General features: G+C 37.4%; 1 protein-coding gene across 1 annotated transcript; it reads right to left on the bottom strand.

Moving 5' to 3' along the window:
* Positions 1–495: 495 nt before the first annotated feature.
* Positions 496–24619, bottom strand: HACD4 (3-hydroxyacyl-CoA dehydratase 4). Its single transcript, XM_043891284.1, has 7 exons — positions 24467–24619; positions 20213–20316; positions 17860–17987; positions 9435–9547; positions 4938–5044; positions 2230–2355; positions 496–1337 (listed from the first exon to the last, which is right to left on the bottom strand). Exons 1-7 carry the CDS (start codon positions 24502–24504, stop codon positions 1258–1260), a joined length of 696 nt encoding a protein of 231 aa, XP_043747219.1. The 5' UTR covers positions 24505–24619; the 3' UTR covers positions 496–1257.
* Between the last annotated feature and the right edge of the window lie 256 nt (positions 24620–24875).

Genomic DNA, 24875 nt, shown 5'->3' with positions numbered 1-24875 from the left:
ACCTGCAATGCAGGAGATACAGGAGTAAATCCACGGCTGATTCATGTCAATGTATGGCAAAAACCACTACAGTATTGTAAAGTAATTAGCCTCCAACTAATAAAAATAAATGGAAAAAAAAAAGAAAAAAAATTCCAAAAATTATTAACTCTATAAACATACCAACTACCTTTAGTAATACTCTATTGTTTCTTTTTAAATATTTTATTTAGTGGAAATAAGTTTACCCATTATTATAATGACATTCCCATTACTTGGTTCTTATTGTTAACACAATATTTAGTACTCTGTTTAGTTACTGGATAATAAGATTTTATAATTCTCTCAAGAAAAATGAATGATATACTGAAGGTACAAAAATTCTATTAGTAAATTATTTACATATATTTTAGATCTTCAAAGGAACATTTTTAAAAACTGTAAGTGATGACATATATGGCTTATAGTAGTTAGCCATAATAATTCAGTAATACAAATCTGAAGCATCACTAGTTCTCAATTTTCTTTAAATTGATTTATTATATTTGTGTACCTTTTACCTCCCTGTAAGGTATGTATATGGCCTGATTAAATGTTCCAAAAAAGGAATATGGGGCACAATTTGTGAAAACAAAGGTCTGTTCTGTTTTCCTCAGGGTCCTCTTTTAAGACAGCAAAGTCCAAACAACTTGTGTAATATTAACAAATGCTCTTTCAGGGTTTGGAAAAATGTTTTATTTTCAAAATCCATCTAATGTTTAAGGTGGGTGTTATCTATGGGCATAGTGATATCAGTCTATAAAATAGGCTATTCTAGAAAAGTACAGAGCATATTACACATCACTCCCCTCCCACAGATTAGCTGCTACATGGGAACTCAGAAGTGAAAAGAAATAGACGTAAATAGATGTCATTTAAGTTAACGACTTTGGTTTCTTGGTTTAATTGAATCTATTCCAGTTAAAATCCTATTTCTCATTAACTTTACAGGAAAATAATCAGGCTTCACATGATACAAACTTAACTTGTGTAAAATTTACGGCTTTGGTAAAACAGGTTGTGAAGAGTATATGAACTAAAAATGTGTGAGAAAAATGTGAACTAACAATGTGTGACTGCTGTGTATGTCAAGAGTTCTGGAGAGGAGTGCAATTATTCCATGTTATGGATTTTTGTCAAATACTAGATATCTGTTCACCAGAACACTCCCCATATTGTGTTTCCTGCAGCTGACTCCACAAGCCTCTTCTGTCTCACGTCACATCCCAGTGCCATGCTTCACATTTTCTTCTTATTGGGAGACACTCTGAGGATGTCTCGTCTTTCTGAGTAAAGATGACTGTAGGTGAAATACATACCTAAGGTAGAGAAGAAAATGGCAAAATTAAGATTGATTAACCATCTCTTTGGAAAGAACCATGGTTTTGAAATACAGCGTACTGCCTGAAGTCCAGGAAGAAGACACTTGCAAAGGAGACTCAAAGAAGCATACTTAAAGAGTGACCAGATTTTCCACAGAAGGGGAAGTAAATTCCTCCATCTTACTGTTCTGCATGTTACAAAGAAGGAACTTTTCCCCTTTCTTTAGCTCTCTCCATTCCCCTCAAAGTTTCACTTTTGTCTTCTCTTTTATGTGTTGTTCTTATATACCTGATAGTTGTTATCTTCTAAAGGTAATACTTATCTTAAGGATGTATGAAGGTTAGAGCTGAAGAAACTAAAATTTAACAACAGAAGTCTGTTTCTCAATTTCCTGGACAGATTAATTAATTGATCAGGTTTTCTCAGCTGTAACTTTTTGCTCCATATATTTTTCTTGAGTCTTTAGCACCTACTCCCACTTGCCTGCTAGGAAATGCTAGCACATACGGCCAAACAAACAGGAAACAGAAACAGATACAAATGGGAAATCCAAAGATAGCCAAGTTTACTCAGTTTGACACCCTGATTTTCTTTGTAGATGCTTGTGTCTGTTGGTGAAAATTTCATACACAAAGCAATTACATTTTCTGCCAGTAAAACTCTTTTTGTTCATACAGTGATATATTTGATCTCATAATGTCCTGCAAAAACCATTATAAATAACTTCTAAGTGCTTTACTAACAAGTAATAAGGTCCAGCTCATCATTCCAGGTGTCCTCTTTCATCTCTCGCATGTTTACAGACCTTTCTATTGATACTAAGGTAGATGGCAGCACAAACCAAAAAGCACAGGAAGAATGCAAAAAGAAAACAGAAAAGCCACTTACCTACAAAGAGCATCATGAGATATATTTTCAGCACATATGGGAAATAGATGGATAAGTCAAAGGGCATCTTTGTGGAGTAAGTGCCAAATGATTCGAAATAAGGCAGCGACTGATAGATGGTAAATGCTGTTTAAAGAAAAAACGAATCATGAAGGTTTCCCTTCTTAACTTGCTACAGGGATATGTATATATGTTAGCATAATTGAAGGATATTCTGAATCTGATAATGACAACCCTGTGAAAACTGCTGAATCCTTTTGCCAAAGCTATAATTTGGTATGGAAATGCACTGAAGATCAGATTGGCAAAACCATTACAGCAGTGTGATCTGCTGAATTTTTATCCTTGTTTTATTTTATTGTGCCTACACAGAAATAGTTTACTGTATTTCTCTGTTTATTGAGGTATAGTTGATGTATAAGTTTCAGGTGTGCAACAGAGTGATTCACGATTTTGTATAGTGGAGTATAAATGCTATACTCCATTTATAGTTATTATAAAACATCAGTCGTATTCCCTGTGCTGTATAATATATCCTTTTAGCTTATTTATTTTATACATAGTAGTTTGTACCAAAAATGGTATCTCAAAATGCCTGTCCTCTTAGCCACAAGTAGTGGTGATAGATGAGTGAACACGGAAAATGCTTCATATATTTTCCTCTTAGAGGTTCACAACACACATTAGTAGAAGGGAGCTTCTGTCAAGTTCTGCAATAAAGAAACTGGTTTCACCCATTTCCTCAGTTTAACTGGTCTTGGAATAGTTCCTTCTTCCTCCCCATCCCCAGCAGTACTTAATAAAAATTCTGAGGAATAGTGTGAGAACTGCTGGCCTCCAATTACTTTGAAGGAGGTGGCTCTTGTCAAATAAAAAGAGTTGAATATTCTATGGAATTATATCCCATATATAGACCTTTAATAACATTTCATGGAATAAAATGACAATGTACTATGGTTATGTAAGATGTTATCATCGAGGTAAGCTGGGTGAAGGTACATGGGAAAAATGCACTATTTTTGCAACTTGTTGTGAGTCTAAAATTATTGTTTTTAATTTCTATTTTTAAAAGATGGAGGAAAAGTCAGGTGCCTACAGCTTTTATAGCCAGACAGTGGCATCAGCACAGAGTCTGCACTTGACACCAAAAGAAAAAAAGGAAATATATAGAAACGTACAAAATTGCAGGCACCTACATTCCACCACCCAGAATTAATCATTATTGATATTTTGTTATATATGCTTTCAAAATTTTTCTGCATATGCTTTTTTTAATTGCAAGAATAAGTTTATGAATCTAAGTTTAATAAAAGAATATGCATTTTACAGCAACCATATAGAAACATGGCTTTCCTAAGAAACAAGAAGGCTTACAATTATGGCATAAAAAGAAAAGTCTACTACATATTTATTCATCCCTTATTCTTAGGAAAATATTAGTCATATTTCTACTTTATTTCTTTATATACTTTACAGTATTTTTCATATTATCTAACAAATGAATGTACTTAATAAATAAATGTTTCAATGAGTGAGGGATTTTGTTCTCAAATAAATGTGCAATCCATTTTTTATGGTTTTTAAGATTATTTGCTAGATTCTTTTGGCATAGTCTAATTCCAAAATTCAATAATTCTTCCTTTTGAAAACAAAACATATTTTAAGATTATACCAAATATGATTTACTAAAATATAAGCTCTTTTTCTCTGGTCATTGGTGGATAGAAAACATGTGGGTATATCATATATACTTTACAATTATTATCAACGTCACCATCATTTTATGTTAAATATTTCTGTATGTTTTCCCTTAGTTACCTTAACATGTGCTCTCTTCATTTCTTTATGCCTTCGGTTTTCAAAAACTTTTATCATGTCTGTTTCAGAGTTTCCTTCCCGTCTGCTAAATCTATTACAGAAGAAAGCATATATTCCCCAAATATCCTCAAGCTCTTTGCAAATAGATGTGTTTAATCACTTGATTTTAAGCTTAAGTTTTACATTGAGGCTTAGTAATTGACCTACTTCACATTGAATTTAAGAATTCATTGTTTATTGATCATGTACATTGGGTACATAAGAGAAAGGACGGAAGAAAAAAAGACAACCCCGTATTCCCGTGAAGCTTCGAGACTAGACAGGGAAATCTCTATTAATCAAAGAATCACGCAAATGTCTAATTACTGCTAAGGTTTTACTAACGAGATTCACAGGGGGAACTGGTGTAGATGAGGAAGTTGAGAAATGTTTCCCCAAGAAACCGATGATTGATCTATATGTAGAGTTCACTGTCTCTGGCAAAGTAAGCTGCACAATAGCTGGTAAGTGGGAAGGCTAGTCCTGCTAGGGGAAACTGAATTTCTATGCATTAAAAGTAATCACTGAGTCACTAAATGTTAAACCCCCTTTGGATGAGGAAACAGACTTAGAGAGGTTAAATGATTTACCCAAAACTCAGTTAATGAAGGTAAGGGCCTGCACTCAGATGTCCTCATTGCTCATCCAATATTTCATTTACTGTGCAGAACTGCTTCCTCCTCTAATTTTGCTTTTTAATGTTTTGCTTCTTTGCATCAAGGGAAGTATGCCAGGAGAGATAACACTGAGTCAGCTGAACAGTGGCAAAAATAGTAATTTAATCATCAGAAAGTTTTGTGAACCATTATTGCTTTGTCAGTAAACAATATAGAAAGTCACTCTTTTCCTACCTTCAGCGAGAACACACAGAGGATAAATTGGCATCCACAGTGTTTGACTGAACCATGTCAAGACAGCATAGGATATTCCAATGACTGACAACATGCTATAAGTGTACCTGAAAGGAGACAAGTTTGCTCATAAACATTTGTTACTGGGGTCTGGGAAATAACAGAAGAAAACACTTTATTGTGTAACTGAATACACAGATAAAACTGGAAAGCATGCAAATTCCTTTACTTCCTGTAATGTACGCAGGGAAGAGGGTAAAAAAAAAAAAAAAAAAATGGAGGGAGAAGAACCATGTCAGTCTGGCTTGTCTCATGAGGTGGATCATAGATAATTATAGAGGTAAAGAGAGAAAAATGTTAACTTGTCCCTCATCAAATTACAGTTACAAGTTTCCTCACATAGTGACTTCAGTTTCACTTGGAAGCCAACCCCATTTTATACAGCAGCTAAGTTTTTTCAGACAGGCAGACCTATAAGTATCTAGGGAAATAATTTAAAAACTTTTTTTAAAATGGGCCATCTTGTGTAAACAACTAAATAACTGGCCTTAGGAGCTTGTTTTGAGTACAGGAGGTGATTTTAAACCTGCCTTTGTCATGTAATAGATGAAGTAGTCAATATCTTTTCATTTCTCAAGCTTAAGCATACATCAGAATCACTCAGAGGGCTTGCTAAAGCACAAATTGCTAGGCATCTCCAGAGCATCTGATTCAAGCAACCTGAGAATTTGTACTACAAACAAGCTCCAGGTGATGCTGATGCCACTGGCCCAGGGACCACACTTACAAGTACTGCAGTAGGCAGTGCATACATATGGCAAAACAAAATCCAAAACTTTGAAAACATGAATGCAGTAAAGTAAATCTTTCACTCATTCCAGGACCCACATTCCATTTCTCAGAGGCAATGTACAATGTCAATTTCTTATATACTCTTTCCAAAATTCTTTGCCTATGCTTATCTCTGTGTATATACTATATGTAATATACATCAGTAGTATAAGCACTCACCAAATATGGCATGTTATCAAACTTTTTGTTCTTTACCAATACAGGGAAAAAAATGCCATTTCACTACTTTGATGTTTTTTTCTCTTATTATAAGAGTAGGTAAGAATCTTTTCATATGTTTAGAAATCATTTCTGTAGAAGTCTAGTATATCTCTTTTTTGCTGTTGTTTGTGGTTTGGGTTTTAAACCTAAAAATCCATTGTCAAATTCAAGATCAAAAACATTTACCCTTATGTCTTCTTTGAAGAGTTTTATAGTTCTAGCTCTTCTGTTGGTTTTTTAATCCAGTTTGAGTTAATTTTTATATATGGTGTGGAATAACAAACCAAATTCCTTCTTTTGCATGTGGAAATCCAGTTGGCCCAGCATCATTTGACCGAAAGATTATTCCAAAAGACTATTTTTCTCCACTGAATGATCTTGGCATCTTGTCAACAATCAACTGACCATAAATTTGAAAGTTTATCTCAGAACTATCAATTCTATTCCATGCTATATTCTTATATCTATATCACACTTTTGATGTGTGCAACTTTTGTTACTTTGTAGTACATTTTGTAATTGAGAAGTATGAATCTTCTAACTATGTTCTTTTTCGAGATTCTTTTGGCTACTCTGGTTTCTTTAGGTTTCCATATGTGTTTTAGGATCAGCTTCTCAACTTCTGCATTGAATCTGTAGATCAACTTGAGAATTGTTTCATCTTAAAAACATTGTCTTCAACTCACAAACATGGGACATCTTTCCATTTATTTAGATCTCCTTTCATTTCTCTGAACAATGTTTTTAGTGCACTAGTTGTGCACATCTTTTGTTAAATTTATGTCTAAGTACTTTTTAGATGCTATTGTACATGGAATTGTTTTCTTAATTTTACTTTAGGATAGGCCCTTGAAAATGGGTAGAATACATTTAATTTTTGTAAAGCTGACCTTTGAAAAACACAGATTTGAACTATGTGGGTAAACTTATATGAAGATTTTTTTCAAGAGTAAATACTGCAGTGCTATACTCTCTGATTAGTTAAATCCAGACACAGAACTGCAGACAGAGAAAAACTCTATATATGAAAAGTTATATATGTATTTTCAACTGTGCAGAAAGTCAGCGCTCCAACCCTCACCCTGTTCAAGGGCCAAATGTATATCAACTTTCTATTCTACAACTTTGCTGAACTAGCTTATTCTAGTGCTTTTAGTGAATTCTTCATGAGTTTTTTATATAAAATCATGCCATCTGCTAATAGAGATAATTTTACTCCTTCCTTTCTAATGTAGATGACTTTTATATCATTTTCTTGCCTAACTGCCATGCCTAGAACTTCTAGCGTAATGTTGAATAGAAGAGACAAGAGTAAACATTGTTGTCTTGTTCCTGATCTTTGGAAGAAAGATCAGTCTTTCACCATTAACCATCGTGTTAGCTGTGGAGTTTTCACAGATACTTTCATCAGGTTGAGGAAGTTGCTTTTCAAAACATCATTCTAAGGTAAATTTGGGAGTTAATTCTACCCCCATTTTACACAGGAAAAAAGAGTTTCAAAATGGTTAAGTAGTTAGGAATTTCACTCCTAGGTTGAGAAATGAAAACATATGTGCACACAAAAGCTTATACATCTATGTTCATAGCAACATTCCTCCTGACCAAAAAGTAGAAACAGCCCAAAAGTCCATCAACTGATAAATGAATAAATAAAAATTGGTATATCAATATAATAGAGTATCATTCAGCCATAAAAAGAAATAAAATATTGATACCTGTTACAACATGGATATACCTTAAAAACATTATGCTAAGTGAAAGACGCCAATCACAAAAAGCACATGTTATGTGACTCCATTTATATGACATGTCCAGAACAGGCAAATCCGTACAGACACCATATTAGAGGTTGCCAGAGGGAGGAAGAGGGAAGGGGGCATGACTGCTGATGGATCTGGGGCTCCTCTGGGGGGCAATGAAAATGTTCTCAAATTAGATAGTGGTGATGGTTACACATATCTTTGAATAAACTAAAATCAACAAATTTTATACTTTAAAAGGGTAAATATTAAGGTCCATGAATTATCCCACTGCTGTTATTATTATGATTATGTGATTATTATTATTATTATTATGATTATGTGATTTGCCCAAGCAGTTACGTAGTAGAGGTGAGGTTCATCTTGAGATCTTCTACTTCTAAGCCCAAAAGTCCTTCCATCACCTCACAATACCACTCTCAACGCCAACACTACTTTGCTCTCTAATGGGTCTACTGAACTTATCTGAGACTGGACTGACCCTGAAAGAAGTGGGCATACCAGAGAATAAAACATCAGAAAGCCACACTTCCCTGGGACGTCCCTGGCAGTCCAGTGGTGAAGACTTCGCCTTCCAATGCAAGGAGTGAGGGTTTGATCACTGGTCAGAGAGCTAAGATCCCACATGCCTTGTGGCCAAACAAAAACATAAAACAGAAGCAATATTGTAACAAATTCAATAAAGACTTTAAAAATGATGTACATTAAAAAAAAAACAACAACAACAAGAAAGCAAGACACAGTACCAGGTGAGGCTCCATGTCTCATAAACAGAAAGTCACAGCCTATAAAAGTCCCTAAAGTTTGCCCCAAGTCCACAAATCTTTCAGTTAAAAGTGAGAAATAACTAAGTTATATATAACAAAGAATTATAGTCACTTTAATTCAACAAAATATTTCATTTTAATTCATTCTACTTAGAATATCTTAACTCAGCCAAGATTTTGACAATAAAGAATTTATATAAGCTCTGCTAAAATGCTGGGCACTTTTGTTACCCATTCACATCCAGGTCTTTCAAGCAAGAGGGACAGTTCTCAAGAAGGAGCAGTTAGGAACCTCTCCAAAGTGAGCCACTGTGCAAAGAGGCTATTTTACACCATTGCTGGTAGAGATACTACCAGGCTCATCTCATTGCAAAGCTTTAGAATTTAGAAGTCAACACAACACCAACTAGGGCAAGGATTCTTAACCTGAGGTCCAAGGATTCCCAGTGAGTTCATGAACAAACCAGTTATTTGAACTTGTTGGCGTTGTATACACATATGTTTGTGGAGGTGTGTTTTTCACCCCAGAGAGATAAGGCCCTATATTTAAAATACTCTTGAATTCAAAGAAACCAACTTTGTAAATTGTGACTGATAGAAAAGTCTGGCTTTGTTTATTAAAGTAACATGTACCAGAGCAATTGCAGAGAATGCCTTTCATTAGCAAACATCTGTGAGGTTTATTCCCAACTGGTGTTATGCCTGAATGCATTGATTTGCTCTTGTAATACCATGGTAGGTTTTCATTATCTTTGATATGCCCATTATGGAGAGCACAAAAAATATATTTCCATATCAAGATAAAATAATATGAAAAGAGGTTATGTATTTATCTCTGAGCAATCAAACGCAAGCAACTAATACTGGTTTCACTGTAGAAAGTAATCTGGCTTTAAGAGGTTATTTTGCCTCCTTACCTAACCATATCCAATAGATTCCAAAAGATGAATAAAACACACACCACGTATTTCTCTTGGACTTCTTCTTGACTGGTGATCACCAAAAAGAGGACAATTATTCTCTCTGTGAGCTAACAAAAGAAATAGCAAAGTCAAGAATTAGGATCATCTGTTTAGCATGTAGGTAATTTTGTAATTTTAAAAACCAAAGTTCCTCTTAAAAAATATGCTTTAAATATGTATACTATACAATTCATATGACCTCTGGGGGAGTGAGGTTATGAGTGAATTTCATTTCCTCCTTTTTGGTTTCTTTTTTTCTGTATTCTCCAAGTTGAACGTAATGGATAAAAAGATAACAGATATTTCATCTGAATCACAGCATGTCCCTTCCTGTGACACATGAACACATGGCTTTACTCACTTTGACAAGCTTTCATTGGGTGTCCACTATATATCAGATGCTAAGACAACATATATAATGAAAAGCATCGTCCTTGCTACACAGCGTAGCAACAGTAGGAGAATGTGGGGCAGTCACTATAGCACAGTGTAAATAATGCTGTCATTTAAAGGGCTATGTATGGGAGGAGAGGTGGGGGAGATAAACTGTGTGGGAAAAGAACGCAGAGACATATATGGAGACAGGCAACATTTCAGTTGGATCTTGAGGAAAGGACAGGGGTTTGTCAGGTAGACTGGATAGGAGAATGGGCATCCTGGGGAGTAGCCAGAGCAAAGAGGCAGAGATGTAAAAACACAGCTCTGCTGGGGGCCAAAACATCCCTGAGGGCCAGAAAGGAAGTGCACAAACAGAACCATGGGAGATAAAATCGAAAACATGCTGGTTGTAAAGAGTTCTCAATGTCAGGCCAAGAAATTTCGATTTCATCCAACCAGGAGGCCACCATAGTTTTTATTTTTTGGGGGCGGGGGGGGGCGGGTAGGGATGTTGAGAGGTGGGAGAAGGGGAGAAAGGGAAGGAAATAATACAATCCTAACCCTCATAAGCTAGTGGAAAGTGAAAAGAATTCAACAAATTCATATTTTTTCCAAGTCAGTAAGCATCTGTAAATCACTAAGAATGCACACACTTATGGCGTAGCTCCAATTACTGACCTTGAAATACACATTCCTCTTTCCAATCTAAATATATGTATCCTTAGGCTGTATTAATATACTTCATATATTCTGCATTTTTGTTGGTTTTTAATAGAATATTTTACTTTCCTCACAGTGTTCACGGGAAAACATACCTGAGATTGACAGAGCATATTAGTGATAAAGACGAGGGCTGACTTGTGTCTTTCAGTAGCTGTCTTTATTTTTAAAGCGGATTTATTTTAAACTGGTAAAAAAAAATATTTATTGATTACTTTGTGCCAGTATCTAAACACATGCCATCTCATTTAATCTCCATAATAGCCCCAGGAAGTGCTACTGCTATTTTCTGCCTTTTACAAAGAAAGCGTTCTTTGTAGTCATTTTACAAAGTGAAAATGACTTGCCTATAGATGTGGAATCAAAATCTAGACAATGTCATTCTAAATTCCTTGTTCTGAGACACTAAGACATTGTCACCTCTGCTATTTAATGGGCTATACCCTCATATAATGTCTACCAGTGAACCAGTGAAGTCACTCAGTCGTGTCTGACTCTGCAATCCCATGGACTGTAGCCTACCAGGCTCCTCCATCCATGGAATATTCCAAGCAAAAGTACTGGAGTGGGTTGCCATTTCCTTCTCCAGGGGATCTTCCCGACCCAGGAATTGAACCCAGGTCTCCTACATTGCAGGCAGACACTTTACCGTCAGAGCCACCAAGGAAGCAGATATAAAGTCTAGGTCATAGTCTATTTAAAAAAAAAAAAGCCTCTCCTGAAAAGTTAAAAGAATCTCCTTGATTTTCTGAATCAACACCAAAACAATTTTCAAGAATAGATTTTTAAAATGTATTACTTTCTTTACATATAATAGTTGACTAGTTATTTAGAGCTTTATCCTTGGGACAACTTAGCACTTTGTCATTTTAGACAAATCCTATGAGGACATGGCAATTACTAATAAAGGGTCTTGTAATGTTTAGTGCAACTCAAACAGGCAGAATAAAAGCACAGTGAAAACACTAACTTGGGCGACATTAAACATGGTGGTAATGTGGCCAACTCAAAAATATGGTAACTATAAAACTATTTTGCAGTTTTACATTCTGTTTGGGAATTCTGAACTCCAGATTAAACAATGACTAAAATTAAAGTGTTCTTTGTTAAAGAACTTAATTTGTTAAAATTAAAGTGTTATTTTTTAATAGCAGCTAGCAAATTATTTATAAACTACTGAAGGGGTAAAAATCATACTTCAACTATAGAATTTCTACAGTCATAAAAATCAAGTAGTTGTTTTTTAATTAGTCTTTGAGTAGTAGCTTCAAAGACTATTACATTACTAAAAGGATAACCCAAACTACTTTAATCCTATGAACTTTTGTTGAGAACTTCAGAAACATACCCTTAAATGTTGAAAAATCACCAATTACTTTCTGTAAGACAAAAGTATTTAAATACCATTTGTATATGTTTATTTATTCATCAAACAATAGATATTTATTGAGTGCACTATTCTGAATCCCAGTGGACAAGATCAAATCCCAGCCTATGAAGTAGGCTATGTCCCAGCCTATAAGGACATAGGTACTTATGCCCTAGTTTGTGAGATAGACACTGTAAACAAGTGTAGCATAATAGTTGAGTGTTCAGGAAAATTAACCCAAATCCAAATTTTTGCTCCACCATTTACAATTTATGTGAACTTGGGTAAGTCCTATTTTTCTTGTAGATAGTCAAGACTATCAGTAAATAAAAAAGTTAATCTCAGCATCTTTAAAATTATACTGTGACTAAAACACTCTGATGATGGGAAAGATTGAAGGCAAAAGGAAAAGGGGCGAGAGAGAATGAGGAGGTTGGACGGCATCACTGATTCAACGGACATGAGTTAGAGCAAACTCCAGGAGACAGTGAAGGACAGGGAAGCCTGGTGTGTTGCAGTTCATAAGGTTGCAAGGAGTCAGACATGACTTAGCGACTGAACAACAACAGCTTTATAACTATCACACTGAAGAACTTCACTGATCAAATACAAAAGGTACCAAAAAGAAAAAAAAAATCCTACCCACAGAGTGAACTCTGTATATAATCATTTTCAGGAAGCAAAGTTTTGAGAATCTCATAGCATGACACGATCCTCAGTACAGTTTTTATCTCTAACAATATAAGTGTGTTCCCAACTCAAAACTGGAGAGAAAACTATATGATTTCATGGGGGGAAAAGATTATTTAATCTAGCAATGCAAAGAAGCACCTGCTTCATGGATTAAAAGAGATTAGGGTGAAACTTTGCTGTGTCTCTAAAAGGGTTTGTTTTAAGACACTCTCCTTGGAGACTTTACATTTGTTCTTACAAAATCTGCGACTGTGAAATCTTTGGAGTGATTTCTGACAACAGACTCCTGTTTGCCCTTATCAGAAATAGGATGTGCTATTGGCAAAAATAAGGACTGTTCTTGCAATTTGAACTCACAAATGGAATTTCTGTATCACAAAGTGGAATTTCTGTATCACAATAATGTGGGGGTACTAATTCCCAGGATTTTGATTTATAGATTAAAAACTGTGTCAAATGAATACATGTGCAGCAGTGTTTACTGTGATGCAAAGGTCAGGGGGCAGAATTTAGCCATTTTAATTCAGCTATGTACAAAGTCTTTGCATTTCAAGCTTCTCTCAAAAGCTAAAGGAGTAAAGTGGATAACTCTGAGGGTTTCCTAAAGGCACATCAGCCTAATGTCAATACACAAAGGTTAATTTTGTGGATTATTTTCCCCTCTCCTTGAGTTGAAACATCCTAAAGCTATTGTATATCAATAAAAACCTCTTTCTCAGGCTTCTACACAAGCAAAGTCAGAACAGAGTCCTTCAAAATCAATATTTCAAGGTTGATGGTATTTCTGCTCCATAAAAGCCAAGTTGTTTTGATTAAATCTACTAAAATACTAGTTTCCAATTCAACTTTTTAAAAAAATCAAGCTAATAAAATATGCATGCTCATTTGAGAGGAAGGGATTGAACAGAAGAGATGCCTAGTTTTCAATTATCACTCTTAACTATAGTTATATGCTACTTTTGGACCTTTTTACTTTCCCATTTTACAATTTTAAAATATCAAAAATGTTTTTCCTCATATAATTTTAATTGGCATGTAACTGTTTACAAAAATGGATGTATGTAAACAACTATTTGTTGCAGTTTTGCCCTTTTCCCCTAAACTGTATTTTTTAAAAATATATAAAATATACATCTCTGTTAAACTATCATAGTCTTATTGTCAATAGGTTTTCCCCACTCTTTCTCCTTTAGTTAGTGTTAGTGTGTTAGTTGCTCAGTTGTGTCTGACTCTTTGTGACCCCACGGACTGTAGCCCACCAGGCTCCTCTGTCCATGGGATTTTCCAGGCAAGAACACTGGAGTGGGTTACTATCTCCTTCTCCAGGGGACCTCCCCAACTCAGGAATCAAACCCAGGTCTCCTGCATTGCAGGCAGATTCTTTACTCTCCAAGCCACCAGGGAAGCCCTTTCTCCTTTAGCAACTGTAATATCAGAAAATCACAATGGCTTTCCCCTGTCAAATAAAGATGAGTATAAAACATTTAAAACTGCACAGAAGAAAACAAACATATTTTTGTGAAATACAAAAATATATACACATATATATGTGTATATATACACATACCACCTATACACATACCACCATCAATTGATATTATACCTGTGATTCTAATTGCTCAACTAGCTAATTGTTCCTACTGCTTTTGGAAATTACTCATCTTCATATTTTGGCAAAGCAGTTTCCAAAAGAGACAATTCCATTGTGACTTACCAGTGTCACAAAGGTAATGTCAAAATAATAACACACATGAGCAGAATTCTCTTTAATCCACTTCAAAGTAGCTAGATATTGTGCATTTTTTCAAAATACTGTATGCAATCAGCTATGAGTATCGTGTGAGTAGCTCAGCCACATTCTTAACTATAGTTTCCTCATTTAAAGATGGGGAAACAGGAAAACCAAGAACGATTACACAGCTTTAGAGTTTTGTTTGGTTATTTTAAAGAAGGGGCCTCAGAGTCATCTTATAGTGAGGGAATTCTTCTAATTGTCTGCAGAATTCTAAGGAAGGTGGTTAAAATGAAACTTTGGACCTGACCACATGGGTTTTTGAAGCTTTTTTGAACATCATGTCTATTCTGAAAACCATAAAAAAGATAGTAAATGAATAAAAGAAACAGAGGACAGATAAAATCTCAAAGAGATAAAGAGGAAGACAAATATCATAACAAAAATTTAATAATAATTGGCCCAGGATGAGAATAACTGTCTTCCCTACTGTGATGATTCCCTGATTCCTCCCAACAACAAAGACTTAAAAACCATTTGAGCCGTATCAACAGGAGACTTTGCCTCCTCACATTCAAATAAAAGTGCCAATATATACTTGCCATTATTTTTTAATTACCAAACCAGGATACAGTCCAACTACAGTGATCATACTTCTATTAATAATAGAGTTGCAATTAATAGGGATTAAAATCACACTTAAATATCCTGGAATTTCTAGAACTGCAAGAAATCAGATTTCTAATAACAATTTCTGTTATTGGACAAGCCTACATACTTTTGGAAAGCAGAAATACTGTGCAGATTTTTGAGACATAGTCAAGATGTTTTTCTTTCTTACAAATTTACCTGTCCAGTTTCTCATTTGCATTTCCTACTTTGAAAATAACTAAAATAACACTGCTCTTAACTTTGAAATTGTTTTACCATAAAATTAGTATTATCCAATTTAGCCTAAAAAAGTGCAAAGTCCAAAAAGTTATGCCAAAAGAAAATATGATTTAGATTCAGATGAATTTGATCATACTCCAAGAAAAATAATTCCATATGCTAGAATGCAGCTTTCATTTAACCTGGGTTAATTCTGTTTTCTTAAAATTAGCATTTAGTTGCTGAATTGTGTCCACATCTTTTGTGACTCCATGGACTGTAGCCCACCAGGCTCCTCTGTCCACTGGATTTCCCAGCAAGGATACTGAAGTAGGTTGCCATTTCCTTCTTCAGGGGATCTTCCTAACCCAGGGATTGAACTCATGTCTCCTGCTTTGGCAGGCAGATTCTTTACCACTGAGCCACCTGGGAAGCCTGTAAATTTAGTGTTAAGCAATGCTATATGCAACTTAGTTGTTTACAGATAATACATATCAATAAATTTTGTTCCTAAATAATATGCTTCTTCTGGAGCAGATGTGTACCCCTTTTCATATTGTAAGGACATACATTTAAGGCAATTCCATCTAGGTCTTAGCTAGCTAACTAACTATTCTGTTATTAGTTTGTACTCTAGATATTGCCCCAATTTTCACTTTACATTTGATATGTCAACACTAAAGTAACCTCATCCTAATACTATTTCTCCACTTCTAATGAATAAGCAAAATTTAAAATCTCCCATCAACTTGTAATGCAGAGTTCTCGATAGGCTCCTTAGGTTTATACTCTGATTTCCATCTTTTAAACTTTCATGATATTTCAGCAAATTTTAATATAAGGATCTATGCCACTATTTCATTCAACAAAATTTAAAGTGTTTATGTTCTAAGCACTTTGCTAGGTGCTGGCAATACAATCAGATTCTAACATTTTAATTATTTTTACAATGCCGACTTGTCACATTTAGTTATCCATTTTTTAAAATTTATTTTACAAAGAGTTAAAATTATACTAATGAAAATGCTTTTTTCTGTAAATTTTAAATGTTATGTTCATATAGCCACCTAACCCTTCTCTCTCCTTATGGAAAATATCACTTTTTAATTTTTCTTGCCTTAATTCAGCAATGATTTCCTATACTAAATCTCTACCAGTGAATTTCCCATCTTCCTTCAACCTGCCTTTAAAAGGAACATGGTCATGTAGGGCTCAACACATGGCAGAGGAACAAATGATACTTAAAATAACAGCAACAGCTACCAGTATTCTTAACTAAGTGCTAGGAACTTATCCCACCCACTTTCTCAGTTACTCCAGAAGATACATGCTATTTGCATAGCACATGAGAAAATGAAGCTCAGAACAATTACATTACCTGTTTAAAGTCATATAACTAAGAGATAGAACTGGAATTTGAAGCTAGTTCAGTTCAGTTGCTCAGTCATGTCCGACTCTTTGTGGCCCCATGAACCGCAGCACGCCAGGCTTCCCTGTCCATCACCAACTCCTGGAGTCTACCCAAACCCATCTCCATTGAGTCGGTGATGCCATCCAATCATCTCATCCTGTCATCCCCTTCTCCTCTTGCCCTCAATCTTTCCCAGCATTGGGGTCCTTTCAAATAAGTCAGCTCTTCGCATCAGGTGGCCAAAGTATTAAGAGTTTCAGCTTCAACATCAGTCCTTCCAATGAACACCCAGGACTGATCTCCTTTAGGATGGACTGGTTGGATCTCCTTGTAGTCCAACGGACTCTCAAGAGTTATCTCCAATTTGAAGCCAAGTCTACAGCATTCCCAGGTCTGTACAAGTAGTCAAAGTGAAAGTCGCTCAGTGGTGTCCGACCATTTGCAACCCCATGGACTATACATTCCATGGAATTCTCCAGGCCAGAATACTGGAGAATCCCCTTCCCTTCTCCAGGGGATCTTCCCAACCCAGGGATTGAACCCAGGTCTCCCGCATTGCAGGAGGATTCTTTACCAGCTGAGCCACAAGGGAAGACCCTGTACAAATAGATGCTATACTAAATAAACGGAAAGACCGCTCCTTTGCAACTGCATTCAGTAAAAGGGGCAGAATGAACAAGAAATGGCTGGGGCGTATTCTAATCTCTGGACTTCGATGAAGGGTACCTGTTTTTTTTGTGTGTTTTTTTTTTGCAAATTTATTCTTTTCCAGGTAATATATGTGGCGTCCTTTTCCCTAAAGAGCTGGATGATGGTGGTTAATGTATCCCAGTGTAGGTAGAGGAGCCAGGCACCAATCCCCAAGTCTGAATGGCTCCCATCCTATGCCTTACCTCTGTACTACACCACCAAAGGCCGTGGCATAGTGAGACTGGGCAGTGGATATGAAATCTCGTCCCAGGAGAGGATCACTATAGTGCTGCACAAAGCATCAAGCACCATTTCTCTGAATGCTTCCAACTGGCAATTCTGACTGTACAGTGTTTTTAGGATGAGGTCATTTTTTCATGGAATTCTCCATGTTAGTGACTTGGGTTGCACATTAGCAAAGGTTGGCTTTTTCACTGTCATAAAGTCGAGAGGCTGTAAACAGAAAAGTTACGTATGCAATAGATTCTATGATATAAATAATGTGATTAAGACCTACCTGCAGAAACCTAGGAAGAAGATGGTTTGATTCAATGCCAACATATATGTGCAGCAACTCCAAGAGGGAAATAGACTGGCAAAGTTGCATCACAAGTCCAATTGCATAAAAAGTGTCAACCATTGAATCTGTGTCCAGTGAATTAAAAATACAGACATAGTAAGTAAAATCTAGATCACAACCCAAATCTAGGAGGCAGTTTGAAATACAACTGAGATTCCTTACTTCATTTTCCTTTGTACATGTGAGAAATTTCCTAGATTTCTAAATTACAAATACTATGTAACCAAAGAAAGCACTTCATATTATTGTACAGTTTAATTGCTCCTCTTCCAAAAAGAATTTAACACTTGAAAAAGAAGGCTCTATGACCAAAGCTAAAGCATTTATTCCCCATTTATATGATTCGAAAGGAATTCCAGCATAAAAGTAAACAGTTAGACTCTAGACTACATCAGTGAAAACAGGCTGAAAGAAAGTTTATTAAAGAAACTGCTGTGCCCACTCCTTGTCTATAGACAAGAAAATGACAGAGATGAGAAAACATGATTTCAGAGAAGATTTATGAGAATGACATTAATGATGCCATGATATCAAATAACATCTTATATTTATATAGCATTTATGTCCTGCACATACATGGTTAGTGCTTTCTGGATTTTTGTGAGTTGGGCCCATTACAGAGGGCTCCAAACAAATACTACGTTTGAGAGAGCTGAAATGGACAGAAACAAAAGTCCCTCTAAACAGAATAAATGTGCTGGTTTTTAAATGAAATCCTGCCATATTAAGAAATGTCTAGGGAAATCTTTATCATCTTCACTTCTTAGTGATCATTCACATGACAGTAATTTATCAAAGGGTTTCTCTTCTCAGCAGCTCTATGAGGTAGACATTATTATCATCATTCCCACTTTATAGATGATTCCTGAGGCATACACAGTCCTGCACTTGCCATAAAAGCATGATCAGTCACACGGCTCCCTGAAGGAAGAAGGCAGCTGGTGTCTGTTCCAGGTGCTTGAGTGCTGCTGAGCTACTTAATTTATACACTGATTCGGAAATTGTACTGACCCCCCACACGGTTCTTTTCAAGCTGCCTTCTGTAGAAATGGGTTGTGTTTCCTTAATAAAATGCAACTTCTCTAATTATGAATGGCAGGATCACAATTAAGAAATAAGTACACTGCTGACTAAGGCATTTTTCCCCCACTGGAAAGGCCAGGCAGCATAAGAATAAATTCATGTCTTGTTACTCATGTTGTGAATGACCTATAACAGGCCCTCGAGGCCACAGCTAACTTCCAAGGTCTAGAAGTGACACTTTTTTCCTAAAAACTAAAGGAAGTTTTCCAAACACCTGTGTTGTCCTCTGCTTGAGGACTCCCAACACTCAAAGTTGAAATACAAGCCTCAAGTTATGTCTTTGGAGGTTCTTAACAAAGGCAAGAATTTATCCGCAAATCTGCAGTAAAAAAAAGCAACATCAAATAGTTTATGGTATCAGAGAAATAGATTAATTTTCTCATGATATCGAAGGCTGGATTGATGAGCAGAGCATGACTTACCCCAGATACATACTACATGTTTGTTTTTAGCTGAAACCAGCAATTGCTCAAATTGTCAAGTTATGCAACAGTTATAAATAGTGATGACCCTTATCCATGTGGGGATGGAAAATGAAAATAATTTTATTTTGACAGTCATTTAATGATTCATTTTTTTGAAAATTTAAATGCCTTTAAAATCTTTACTTTCAGGAAACTGGAGGAAGCGACTTAAACCTTTAATGCTAACTCCTCTATATGTGATGAGTCATCTACAAAATGTGTCATTTTCCTATGGACACATTGCCTCTTAAAAGGATTAAATAGAAGAATGGGGAACATAGAGTTTGTCTTTGATTTGTTAGTAGTTTCCAGTTACCTTAAACCTGGGGAATAAGAAACAAGAGAAGAACTGGTTAATTTCTGATTTCTATGCCAAAAAAAAAAAAGTTACACAGGAATTTACAGATTTCTTCAACACACACCCAATCTGCTAAAGTTTGGTGCAGAACCAAAAAAGGAAGAGTGAAATGGTACACCAAATGCCATGTCTATGTTTTCAGGGCAAATGCCTACTCAAGGAGAACTCACTTCCCTTTCCCTTTCCCTCATTTTACTTAACCAACTCCTCCAAAAAGGTTTTGGTTTTTGCATTAAGAATGAAGCATGCTTACTGAAAAATATGGTCACTAAATTTCAGAGAAGTGAAGGATATTAGGTGAAGTTCACAGAAGTTAAATTATAACTAGGACTATGTGAAAATGAGGATTAGAAGTTAAAAATTCAAAACTGTTTTGGGCTTTTACCTTTTCCAAATGAAAAGAATCTGACTGTCATATTTGTAAATATCCAGGAGTGGCCACAGAACTGGATTAAGTAGTAGATGAAAAGATATGCATTCTTCCTATACCTACAATAAATACAGGAAAATACTTCCTTTAAACACATTAAAAACTTCCTTTATAATCACCTTTTCAACATTATACACATGTATTTTAACTAATTTACTGGCCAATCTGAGCAAGCAAAAGACAATTAATCCATATCCGAGTTTTTTAATTTGGTTACCCTTCTAACCCCCATGAGATTTTGAAAGCGCACACCATCTGTTACAGTGACCATCCTGGGTTTGTTTAAAGCCAAATAAGGTTCTATTTCAACATTCACTTTCAGCTCTGATAAACCTCTAACTTTGCTGCTCCCCAAGGGATAAAAGCAAGCATTGCAAAGTTAGCTTTGAGTATTTTTGAAAAGAAAATATGGATGAAGAGAGGCCCATGTGGTCAACACGTGTTCCTGCTAAGTGCATAACTTGAAGGCTAACTAGTTTATAGTTACAAGAATGGCGTACCAATGGTAGCATTCCCAGGCGGGGTAACTCAATCATTGGAATGTTAGGTCCCTGAATCAAGGCAAATTGGAAGTGGTTAAACAGGAGATGGCAAGAGTGAACATCGACATTTTAAGAATCAGTGAACTAAAATGGACTGGAATGGGAGAATTTAACTCAGATGACCATTATATCTACTACCTGTGAGCAAGAATCCCTTAGAAAAAATGGAGTAGCCATCATAGTTAACAAAAGAGTCCGAAATGCAGTACTTGGATGCAATCTCAAAAACGACAGAATAATCTCTGTTGGTTTCCAAGGCAAACCATTCATTATCACAGTAATCCAAGTCTATGCCCGGACCAGTAATGCTGAGGAAGCTGAACAGTTCTATGAAGACCTACACGACCTTGAAGAACTAACACCCAAAAAAAGATGTCCTTTTCATTATTAGGGGACTGGAATGCAAAAGTAGGAAGTCAAGAAATATCACCTAGAGTAACAGGCAAGTTTGGCCTTGGGGTACAGAATGAAGCAGGGCAAAGGCTAACACAGTTTTGCCAAGAGAACTCACTGGTCATAGCAAACACACTCTTCCAAAAACACAGGAGAAGACTCTACACCTGGACTTCACCAGATGGTCAATACCGAAATCAGTTTGATTACATTACTTGCAGCCAAAGATGGAGAAGCTCTACACAGTCAGCAAACACAAGACCGGGAGCTGACTGTGGCTCAGATCATGAACTCCTTATTGCCAAGTTCAGACTGAAATTGAAGAAAGTAGGGAAAACCACTAGACCATTCAGGTATGACCTACATCAAATCCCTAATGATTATACAGTGGAAGTGAGAAATAGATTCAAGGGATTAAATCTGATAGACAGAGTACCTGAAGAACTATGGACAGAGGTTAGTGACATTGTACAGGAGACATGGATCAAGACCATCCCCAAGAAAAAGAAATGCAAAAAGGCAAAATGGTTGCCTGAGGAGGCCTTACAAATAGCTATGAAAAGAAGAGAAGTGAAAGGCAAAGGAGAAAAGGAAAGATATACCCATTTGAATGCAGAGTTCCAAAGAATAGCAAGGAGAGATAAGAAAGCCTTCCTCAGTGATCAATGCAAAGAAATAGAGGAAAACAACAGAATGGGGAAGACTAGAGATCTCTTCAAGAAAATCAGAGATACCAAGGGAATTTTTCATGCAAAGATGGACACAATAAAGGACAGAAATGGAATGCACCTAACAGAAGCAGATGATATTAAGATGAGGTGACAAGAATACATAGAAGAACTATACAAAAAAGATCTTCATGACCCAGATAATCATGATGGTGTGATCACTCACTGAGAGCCAGACATCCTGGAATGTGAAGTCAAGTGGGCTTTTGGAAGCATCACTATGAACAAAGCTAGTGGAGGTGATGGAATTTCAGTTGAGGTTTTTCAAATCCTAAAAGACGATGCTGTGAAACGGCTGCAGTCAATATGCCAGCAAATTTGGAAAACTCAGCAGTGGCCACAGGACTGGAAAAGGTCAGTTTTCATTCCAATCCCAAAGAAAGGCAATGCCAAAGAACGCTCAACTACCACACAATTGCACTCATCTCACACGCCAGTAAAGTATTGCTCAAAATTCTCCCAAGTCAGGCTTCAACAGTATGTGAACTGTGAACTTCCAGATGTTCAAGCTGGACTTAGAAAAGGGAGAGGAACCAGACATCAAATGGCCTGTTGGATCATCAAAAAAGCAAGAGTTCCAGAAAAACATATACTTCTGCTTTATTGACTATGCTAAAGCCTTTGACTGTGTATCACTGTGTATATTTGTACAATATCACTGTGTATCACAACAAACTGTGGAAAATTCTTCAAGAGATAGGTATACCAGACCACCTAACCTGCCTCCTGAGAAATCTCTATGCAGGTCAAGGAGCAACAGTTACCAAATAGGAAAAGCAGTACGTCAAGGCTGTATATTGTCACCCTGCTTATTTAACTTATATGCAGAGTACATCATGCAAAATGCTAGGCTGTATGAAGCACAAGCTGGAATCAAGATTGCCAGGAGAAATATCAATAACCTCAGATATGCAGATGACAGGACCCTTATGGCAGAAAGCAAAGAACTAAAGAGCCTCTTGATGAAAGTGAAAGAGGAGGGTGAAAAAGTTGGCTTAAAACTCAACATTCAGAAAACTCAGATCATGACACCCAGTCCCATCACTTCATAGCAAATCGATGCGGAAACCATTGAAACAGTGGCTGACTTCATTTTGGGGGGCTCCAAAATCACTGAAGATGGTGACTGCAGCCAGGAAATTAAAAGACGCTTGCTCCTTGGAAGAAAAGTTATAACCAACTTTTAATATGCTAGACAGCATATTAAAAAGCAGAGACGTTACTTTGCCAACAAAGGTCCCCCTAGTCAAAGCTATGGTTTTTCCAGTAGTCATGTATGGATGTGAGAGTTGGACTATAAAGAAAGCTGAGTGCCAAAGAATTGATGCTTTTGAACTGTGGTGTTGGAGAAGACTCTTGAGAGTACCTTGGTCAGCAAAGAGATCCAACCAGTCCATCCTAAAGGAAATCAGTCCTGAATATGCTAGAGATGAAACTCCAATACTTTGGCCACCTGATGCAAAGAACTAACTCATTTGAAAAGACCCTGATGCTGGGAAAGATTGAGGGCAGGAGAAGGGGTCGACAGAGGATCAGATGGTTGGATGGCATCACGGACTCAATGCACATGAGTTTGAGTAGACTCTGGGAGTTGGTGATGGACAAGGAGGCCTGGCGTGCTGCAGTTCATGGGGTCGTAGAGTTGAACACAACTGAGCAACTGAGCTGAACTGATTTCTGAATGCATTTTTGTGATTGTGGTCAGTATCTTACCACTGCCTATTACAGTTTGCAAGAGTAGATAGTTTCCTTCACCAGGCACACACAGAAAGCAGTCTAAGGGCCAGAAGAGGGAACTGAAGGTGAGTTTCAAAATGGGCTGTTGGGGATATGACTAAGAAAAGACGAACAGATACACGTTTGAGGGAGTCAGAGGAAGCAGTGTTTGAAGTGTTGTTTCTGGTTCTAAAAAGTGGCAGGAGTGGCCGGATCAGTGTAGACAAGACTTTTTTCCTAGCTGGAGATGTGAGACCTCTGAGAAATAAAGCAAATACACTGAGAAGCAGATAAAATGTGGCTTGATGAGAGCACTCGGGTACCCCTACAGAAGACTACAGCACTACTAAAAAAGTAGGGGAAAGGAATGCCTCCCTGAAACCTACAGCAGTCACTTGGCTTGTGGGATAAACAGAGACATCCCAGGCTCTACCCTCACATCACCGAATCAGTCTTTCTGGAACCGGGGCCCCTGAAATCTACACGTAGGCTTGATGCTTCTGCAGCAGGTAGAGAAAAGAAAAGGGAAGGGCTCCAGGTCGGAGGAACGGGAAGAGGAGAAAGACCGCAGGGAGCGTACAAAAGGAAGGGTGGCCACGCAGCCTATCTTTTCTCTGCTGTAACATGGGGAAAATAACAGGTATTCCTAGGGTTGCCGAGAAAATTGTATAGCTAATATCTGTCCAGAGCCCCAGAAAGCGTGAGACGTTAGGCTGCTCCGGCGCTGGCGGGCGCCCTCCGGGCTGAACTATGCGGGCACCACCCGCACCCCTCCCGCTGGCGGCCCCTCCTCCCGACCGCCTCCCCTCCCTCCGGGCCCAGCGCCCTACCTGGGCTGCAGCCAGGCGGGCAGCGCCCCGGGTCCCATGGGCCGCCGCCACCGAGTCCTCCAACGCCGTCCGGAAAGGAACACCCGCCGGGGAGCGCGGGAGGGGTGGCTGGGCGGCCGGGCGGCCGGGCGAGGAAGGGGCGGGGCCTATCCGCACTCAGCAATTTACCAGAAGAAAAAAAAAAAAAAAAAAAAAGCCTCAGGTCGTGCAATGGGCACCAGAAGAAAACCAAGTTCGTGAAGTTCCTGAGGCGGCGGGAGCCAGCAGCACTGCGACTGCCAGCCGGGCTTCGGCTGCTGCGCGAGGCTGGGCTGGCCTGGCGGGGACCCCAACACACCCTAGTCCCAAGTTAAGGTTCACCAGGCTCCTGACGCGGCGTCCCAGTCTTTGGGTTGCGACTCCTGGTTGC

Source organism: Cervus elaphus, chromosome 29 (genome assembly GCF_910594005.1).
Source record: "Cervus elaphus chromosome 29, mCerEla1.1, whole genome shotgun sequence".
In the NCBI taxonomy this organism is placed as follows: Eukaryota; Metazoa; Chordata; class Mammalia; order Artiodactyla; family Cervidae; genus Cervus; species Cervus elaphus.
The sequence above is the reverse complement of the archived record's forward strand: the minus strand, read 5'-3'. Positions and strand labels throughout refer to the sequence as shown.

Coding starts and splice junctions, on each gene's coding strand:
- HACD4 (XM_043891284.1), bottom strand. CDS start 24,504: ATGGGACCCGGGGCGCTGCCCGCCTGGCTGCAGCCCAG. Junction 20,317..24,466: donor CCCGCCTGGCTGCAGCCCAG/GTAGGGCGCTGG, acceptor TATTTATTGTAG/GTATAGGAAGAATGCATATC. Junction 1,338..2,229: donor TCTCATGATGCTCTTTGTAG/GTAAGTGGCTTT, acceptor TCTCTACCTTAG/GTATGTATTTCACCTACAGT.